Source organism: Lacerta agilis, chromosome 3, assembly GCF_009819535.1.
Source record: "Lacerta agilis isolate rLacAgi1 chromosome 3, rLacAgi1.pri, whole genome shotgun sequence".
NCBI classification, from domain to species: domain Eukaryota; kingdom Metazoa; phylum Chordata; class Lepidosauria; order Squamata; family Lacertidae; genus Lacerta; species Lacerta agilis.
In genome coordinates this window covers 86,015,608-86,023,252 of record NC_046314.1, presented here as the reverse complement: position 1 = coordinate 86,023,252, position 7,645 = coordinate 86,015,608, and the positions used below count along the sequence as shown (strand labels likewise).

At 39.6% G+C, this 7,645-nt stretch overlaps 1 protein-coding gene across 1 annotated transcript in view; it reads right to left on the bottom strand.

Annotated features, from left to right (window-relative positions):
- Window positions 1-1,291: 1,291 nt before the first annotated feature.
- WDR43 (WD repeat domain 43) overlaps window positions 1,292-7,645 on the bottom strand; it is a 29,730-nt gene continuing 23,376 nt past the window's right edge. The window contains exons 13-18 of the mRNA XM_033145449.1: window positions 6,632-6,663; window positions 5,741-5,804; window positions 4,549-4,662; window positions 3,734-3,803; window positions 2,570-2,622; window positions 1,292-2,470 (exon numbers count right to left, since the gene is read on the bottom strand). Of these exons, the coding sequence (XP_033001340.1) occupies window positions 2,321-2,470; window positions 2,570-2,622; window positions 3,734-3,803; window positions 4,549-4,662; window positions 5,741-5,804; window positions 6,632-6,663 (483 nt within the window). The 3' untranslated portion in view covers window positions 1,292-2,320. The remainder of the gene's footprint in view (window positions 2,471-2,569; window positions 2,623-3,733; window positions 3,804-4,548; window positions 4,663-5,740; window positions 5,805-6,631; window positions 6,664-7,645) is intronic.

Below are 7,645 nucleotides of genomic sequence, written 5' to 3'. Positions count from 1 at the left end.
CTCTACCTAGGCCTTGCCCCAATGGTTTCTGTTCTGCCCCCTCAAGTGCTTTTGCCTGGCTGGAATTTGGAGGCGACTGATGGGGTAGCACCTCTTGGTCAGAATGATTAAGACGTGTGCGAATAACTCAAACCCTTTTAAAGTCACAATGCAGTGGTAGAGGATGGGCTAAATTAACTTCCACAAAAGTGTCCATGACATATGTGAAAGAATTGCCATCAACATATGTTGTGAACCACTACGGATGAAGGACAGTATACAAATTTATTAACATCATTTCAACGTGGTCCAGAAACTGCTTCCATGATTTCCTCAATCACTTGGTTGTTCAAATACAGAAATGGGACCCAGCAGATGTACTGGACTCAGAAACAAGGGAAGTTCCTGTTTTGTTTTCCCCCTGAATACTTCCACATGACATTACCATTTCATCGCTACTCTGGGATATTGCAGTCCACAAACCACTTTTTCGCCTGTTGCCAAAATTGTGTCATTTGCCAAAAGATCAAGAATGGTTGTGCAATACTTTCATTATGTGGAAAGCACTTTTATCTGTGGTAGTGGTGGCTTGGGCAATTGCTACGGTATTTTGCACCTTTTTTCTTTCGTTTTTGACTGGTGGCCATGTCACTGCAGTTTTTAAAATGGCAGGTAGTTCAGACTGACACAGTGAACACATACAGTGCCTGACATCCTGTGGAGTCAGAATTCTGTTATATAGTATTAAATTAATTTTGAGGGGAAAGGAGTATGCAGTAATGAATCTTAAAAAATAAAATAAATACACATCCCGCCAAAACTTAAGTAACAAAGCAAGTTACATGTAAATACTTGGACTGAGTTGCTTACATTTATAGAATAAACTTAAAGCAATAAGAATGTTTAAGTTCTTGATATGGAAATACAGAATATAGTAATAGTTGTGGGACTGTATTTGTTTTAGCTATGTCTGCCTCTCTAAAACCTTTAATTCAACCCATGTACTTAAAAACAGGCGATACCGGTACTTGAGATTGCCAATAATTCACATTGTTGTGAACTGCCCTGAGATTCACGAAGGGCAGTATACAAATTTAATAAATAATAAAAAGTTAGTTGCAGAACTTACTGAGCATCCCATCCATGCAAGAGCCCCCATAAAAAGGAGTCTCTGTAAAAGTAATTTCATACCTAAGAGTGAACCCTGGTGGAAGTATATGTAATAAATCTACAAAATTGATAAAATCGTTAGTACAAAATTCAACTTGCTAGCACTCAACTATAACCCAACACATGACAGGACCAGTACATGATAAAGGCAATGTATATTTATTCACTTTACAAAGGGGGGCAGTATTTGGTTGCAACAGCTCCAATTATAGACAAATAACTGTACATTATACTGGTTAATGGCTCAACCTTTACCCAACCTTGCTCTCAAAAACTGTTCATACCACTTCAGTTTAATTGAACTAATGGCAACCCCTGTTCTGCCCCAAAGATTAAAAATTCTTAATAAATGTATACGCATTGTGTTACATTATTCACAAGCATCTGCCCTCTTTTCATTTTTTTTTTATCCTTATCCTTCCAAAGATGGACTGTGTCTCTGGGTCAGTATTAAACTTATATACAAGCTCAATTAAAATTAAGAGGTCAGGAACCACCAATGAACCTAATTTTCTTTTGTTTTTCTGAAGTACAAGAAAAGTGACTGATTTTACACAAACACACACACATATAAAAAGTTTGGTTTCAAAAAGAAAATGCTTTGCTCAGCCTGATTGGCGTTGTACCACTGCCAAGGCCTAAGTAATTCGGTTATGAGCGAACGGACATGGGCGGAGAGAGAGAGAGAGAGAAGAGGAAGAACAATCAACATTAAGGTCTTACAAAAATATTTATTCTCTTCCAAAAAATGTAGCAAGGTGCCAACTGGAAAAGCACGTAACTAAAGAGGGCTAAGGTAGAAGTGGTCTTCATTCCGTCAGAATTTGGAACTGTTGGAACTGAGCTGCAACAAGTTTATCATCCAAAGAGCCTTGGTAAAACTATTTTATTCAAGATGCAAAATGAAATGTCCAGAAAATGGGGGGTAATCTTTGCCTACTATGTAGAAGAAAAATCTTTCACTGTGATCCCAGGAAGTATAGGACAGGCGGTAAAGGAATAAGAAGGCTGGCATTGTTACACATTCTGGGCTTGAAAATACAGTGTCCCAATATGCCGTCGCAGCCGTTGGGCCAAGTATCCCTTGTGTGTTGTAAGCGGTTTTCAGCGTGGCAGTCCAGAGTTTTGGAGGCCAGTTAATAGGGGTTTTCGCCCCCTTTTAAAACATATGCTATTCTTCTTCACTTTCATTTTCTGGATCCAAATCTGATTCCCCATTGATTTCTTTTTCTATAGCCATTTCTTGTTCTTCACCTGAAAGTTCATCTCTTTCATCGTTCTCATCGCTTTCCTCTTTCTCATCCTCTTCATCCCAGTTCTCCTGCAGGAGAAGGTGACAAGACACGTGACTACTGTGATCACTTTTAAGAGCCTGACCTCCAAGCGTGGGGAAAGGAACTAATTGGGAGCTTTTACTTACATCTGAATCATTTTCTCCAGCCATCTCATCATCTGAACCTTCCTCTGATGATTCTGTCAGGACAGAACGCAGGAGGTTTCAGACAGACCTTTCTTCAAATACATACTAAGAGAGTGCATTACTATATGCTAAAAACACTCTTTCATTTAACCTATTGTTATATTAGTTCGGAAGATCCAAAGCAATTTTGCTGGCAGAAAAAAACAGGTTCAGTAGGGTTCAAAGTTTAACACTAGTGCCCAAGCCCTCTTAAAGAAGACTAACATGCTGGATTCAGCCTGTAACAAGGAAGCAAAAACCCCTTTATGCTTTTCATTTGGCTGTAACCCTCACCAAATCCTCTAGTCATTCAGGACCAGTAAACTAGCCACCCAACTTCTAGAATTATTCTGACCAAACACTCTGGCACTACAATTAGGAAAGCCACATGGTTAATAATGTTTTTAAATAGATATTTTATATATACAAACACACACACACACACAAAAGTGAGATTGTGTTTTAATTATATTAATGTTTAATTGCTGCTGGGGTTTTTTAGCTGCTTCTATATTATCTGTAAGCCACCTTGAGTCCCCATCCGGTTAATCAATGAGAGACACCATTGTTATTGATCTCTGGACTGTGGCAGTAGCGTTTCAATTTCTGATGGGATATATATATATTTATGTATGCAGGCTTAAGGCTTTATATAAAATCTCCTCCCCTTGTTTAGTCTATGCCATGTCACCTGTCCCCACTAGCCCAAACATCTGCATGTTCAATGGGACACCTGAAAAGGGCATCTACATGGCTATAACTGTATGCCTGGATGGAAAGGTGTTCCTTTTCAGACGTTTTGCTGAACTCATGAGTATAGGGGACTGGACATGCAATGCTGAACATAGGGCAGCAGGCTCAGTCCAACTCTTCCTTCCATGCACAGACTAATACTGGAAGCAACTTTTGAGAGCCTGACATGAACACAGCAATAAAACTGATTCAACTATTTGAGGCTTAATTAAGCAATGTGGAATCATTTTGTTCCTTACCAACCGCAGTCAATAAGACCAAAATGCTACACGCACAAATCTAAATCTGAAACGAAAGGGCCACGGCCTTAACTGAGCACATCTTGTTCCCTGATAGCTCCCAAGGCACCTCCACTCAAGTCCCTTTGCTTACCTTCTTCATACACCAGCTTTGCAGTCTGGTCGACATCAGGCACATCCTGAGCCTGTTCCAATGCAGCAACCTGAAAAGAAATGTATGGCATTCACAGGGGCTGTAGTAGTATTTTATAAAATGATGCCATTCTACCACATGTGTAGAACTCGCATTACTTCATAGAAAGTAAAATGAATTGCGTGCAATTAAAAAGCAGTGCTGCTTGGAGAGCTCGTTGTGTTCCTGTTGGTTACGATACAAATAAAAGCATGGTGGATGTTTCAGACGGTTACATTAAATGTTTGCATCTCTAACACCTGATTCTACCCATATGCTCAGAAATGCTTCTTGAAAATTGTAAGAATTAATGAATGCCAGAAAGTTATCCTTCATTTAGAATAGTATGTTATTGTAATATAAAAATAATCACACGCAGACATATATGTCTTTCAAAATATTTCCAAAGGAATATCCTCGTTTCTCTGTAATAGACCATGAGGAGCCTTCTGACATCTTAAAGACTCAAAACGTTATTGTGGCAAAAACTTCCATGGGCTAGAACTTTGTTAGCTGTTCAGATGTGTTTTTCACAGTAGGCTGATCCAATATACTGCAGGATATATTGTCATCAAGATGACAATGTAGGATTTAGTTCTTAACTGCTTATGTCACAACTATTAGCTTTTAAGGAGCAACAGGACTCTGAGAAATACTGTACAGCACTATTAAAATAAATTATTACACCCAGAAGAGTACAAGCCGTGATTCTTGTAATATGTAACATCCCTCCATTCTTACAGTTTTCCTGTGCCCTACAACCCACTACAACTCACCTGGGTGACAATAAGGTAGAGTTTCCCATGTAAGCGAGAGAGCTTCTGCAAAGTCTTAACTCTGCTCTCCATTAACTGATATAGCATTCCTAGCTGAGGGACCAGATCCGGCAACTGAGGAGGAGGAGGGGGGGAAAGAATTTGTCTCTTAACAAGATACATGGGAACAGTCAACATTTTACCATAACCTCAAGCCAGCTGCAATATTATAAATATTAACTATACACATAGTGGTACATGGTTATCTCCCACTTTTGACTACTGCAATATGCTCTATGTGGGGCTATCTTTGAAGGTGACTTGGAAACTACAATTTAATACAGAATGTGGCAACTAGACTGGTGTCTGGGAGCAGCCGCTGGGACCATTTAACTCCTTGTCCTAAAATATCTACAGTGGCTCCCAGTATGTTTCCGAACACAATTCAAAGTGTCGGTGTTGACTTTTAAAGCCCTACACAGCATCGGTCCTATATACCTGAAGGAGCGTCTCCACCCCCTGCCATTCAGCCCAGAAACTGAGATCCAGCTCTGAGGGCCTTCTGGTGGTTTCTGCTCTGAGAGAAACAAAGTTACAGGGAACAAGGCAGAGGGCCTTCTTGGTAGTGACGCTCATCCTGTGGAATGCCTTCCCATCAGATGTCAAAGAGACAACCAATTACTGGGTCTCATCTTCTGGGATATGACCTTCTCTGGTGACTACCCAGTTTTGAAATTCCATTCTATGGGCATAAGACCTGCAGCATCCGTAATGGTTTTCTGCTACAAAGCAAAACTATTACAGGTACTAAGAATTAGTGTCCAATTCTTCCTTTCTCCCCACCTGATGTTAGATGATGGGCAGGTGGACATATTTGGACCAAACAGGGAGGCCCAAATAGGCACACAGGTTGGATTAACACCTCTAGGTTAATCAGTGAGAGACACCATTGTTATTCGTCGCTGGACTGCTGCAGTGGGGTTTCAATTTTTGAAGGTGTGGATCTGCCCAGTGTCTCAATATCAGCACAATTCAGAACTATGGGCAGAACCCAAAGTTGCACACGTGAACTTCTGCTTGCATGCAATGGGGCTTAACATTAAGAATCAGTGAGCTTTGGAACAGGCACCTATTTAGCAAAGAATTCTGGTCAAACAAATGGGATCGTTGAAGCACAAAGTTGGGACAGAGGAGAGCATTTAAGAGTACTTACTGTTGAAAGGTAGGATGCATGTATAGTTAAAACGGACTTTAGCCATCGAACCATTTGTGAGGCACTGGAAAACAAGGAGTAAAGAGAGTGACCTGCATCTACTGACATGGCTTAGAAAAACAATACAGTACAAAGCATGCTTCATATCTCAAGATGAAGAACCCAACCCACTTTAGAAAGGGGTACAAATGAAGAAACTGCCAGAAATCATGGTGTGCACAATGCACCATCTGTGTAAACAGTACAGTTCACAGCAATGGCATTTACATTAGCCCAAAGTGCAGCACGGCCTCGCTCACATCTTACTTTCCCAAAGCAGATGAGGGTGCACATATAAAGCTACCTCAATGCAGAATTATGACCATCTAACCCAGAATCACCTCCTCTGACTGTCTTTGGCTCCCAAGGATGTCAGGCAAAGATCAACCAGGACAGCTCTTAAATTATTATGACAGATTTAACCATTCTGTCGTCTTTAATAATTGAGGAATTTGCAATGGCGATAACTATCAGTTTGCCTGAAAGATAAATAAATCAGATGCACATCTGTCTGTGGATGTCACCCAGCCATGCTGCATTCCTTTAAAATGGATACACACTCAGAATGCACATCTGGTGCTACTAACTGAAAATTAATGCTCTTTTAAGCACCACTACTGCTGGATCGCGAGACTATCATTTACCACTGTAAATGAAGGGTGTATCAGAGCTGTTATAAGGAACTTTCCTCCCTTTTAAATATTGAGTAGTACAGTTTCAGATGTTTTTATGATCTTTAACTGCTGGTTATGTCTCCTTTGACAGTAACTCTTTTACAGAATTATATGTTGACCGCCACGCTGAGTTGTGCTTTCACATTTTAATGAAGAAAAATATATAATCTCTGCTTACCTATATGGGTGCCCTTGCAGCCTTTTTGTGAGCTAAAATGGAATAGAGAAAGCAGGCACAGCTATAACAAGACTGATATAAACAGTTTTCTTCAGTAAGGCAAATATAAATTCTCAAGTGTTCAAAACCTTGCTTCGAAATACGTTTGTAACTCAGCTTTCTGTTCCATTTGCTATTTTATTCATCGTCATCATAAAGTATTTTTTATAGCACAGTTTTGTTACTGGAGCACAAAAAAACCCCAGAAACAGTGTACTACATGGCAAACCATATTGCAAAACCTTATCTATCAACATCAGCTTATTGAAATATTGGTCCATTGGTTAAATGCTGGTTTCAGACTTGGTTTTTTTATTTTTACACAAAGGGCTACACAAAGTGAGCCCTTGGCTTAACCAGTGATCATTCAGCAAGTTTGATTATAGTGTGATAATTCTGTTGAACACTGAGAAAGCAGAGTGAAACTTGATATAAAATTCAAAACCATGCACGGCACTCATTTTTAACTACAAGTTACAACATAAAGTGATGTTTCAGTGTTCAGCTGTCATCAGAATAAAAGCCAATGGGCAAATTCAAGACAACATGCTGCGGTTTGTGTACAACTCGGTTTGTTTTCTACACACAGCTGTTTACTAGTCTGAACAGCAAAATATAATTTAAAGAGAAGCCTCCTGCAAACGAGCAGAGATTGTTCGTAGGGATGGGTTGTGCCAAATTTATTGCCATTTATTATCTGCAATTATGATCCCTAGGTCTCTTTCTTTATATGTAGTTCCAGTATTTACATGAAAACCAATAAAATTATTTGGATAGTCTGAAGAGCATAACTTCTGTCAAGTAGCACAGCGGCAATATTCTCATCTGAATGTGTCATGGCAGCCATTCCACTTGGAATAATGCAATGAACTACGTTCACTTGTGGTGAAATGCATTCTACGCACAGATATTACAAAGATACAGCGCTGTCCGTTTCCATTTTTCAGAACAACCATTTATTTCACTTCTGGTGCT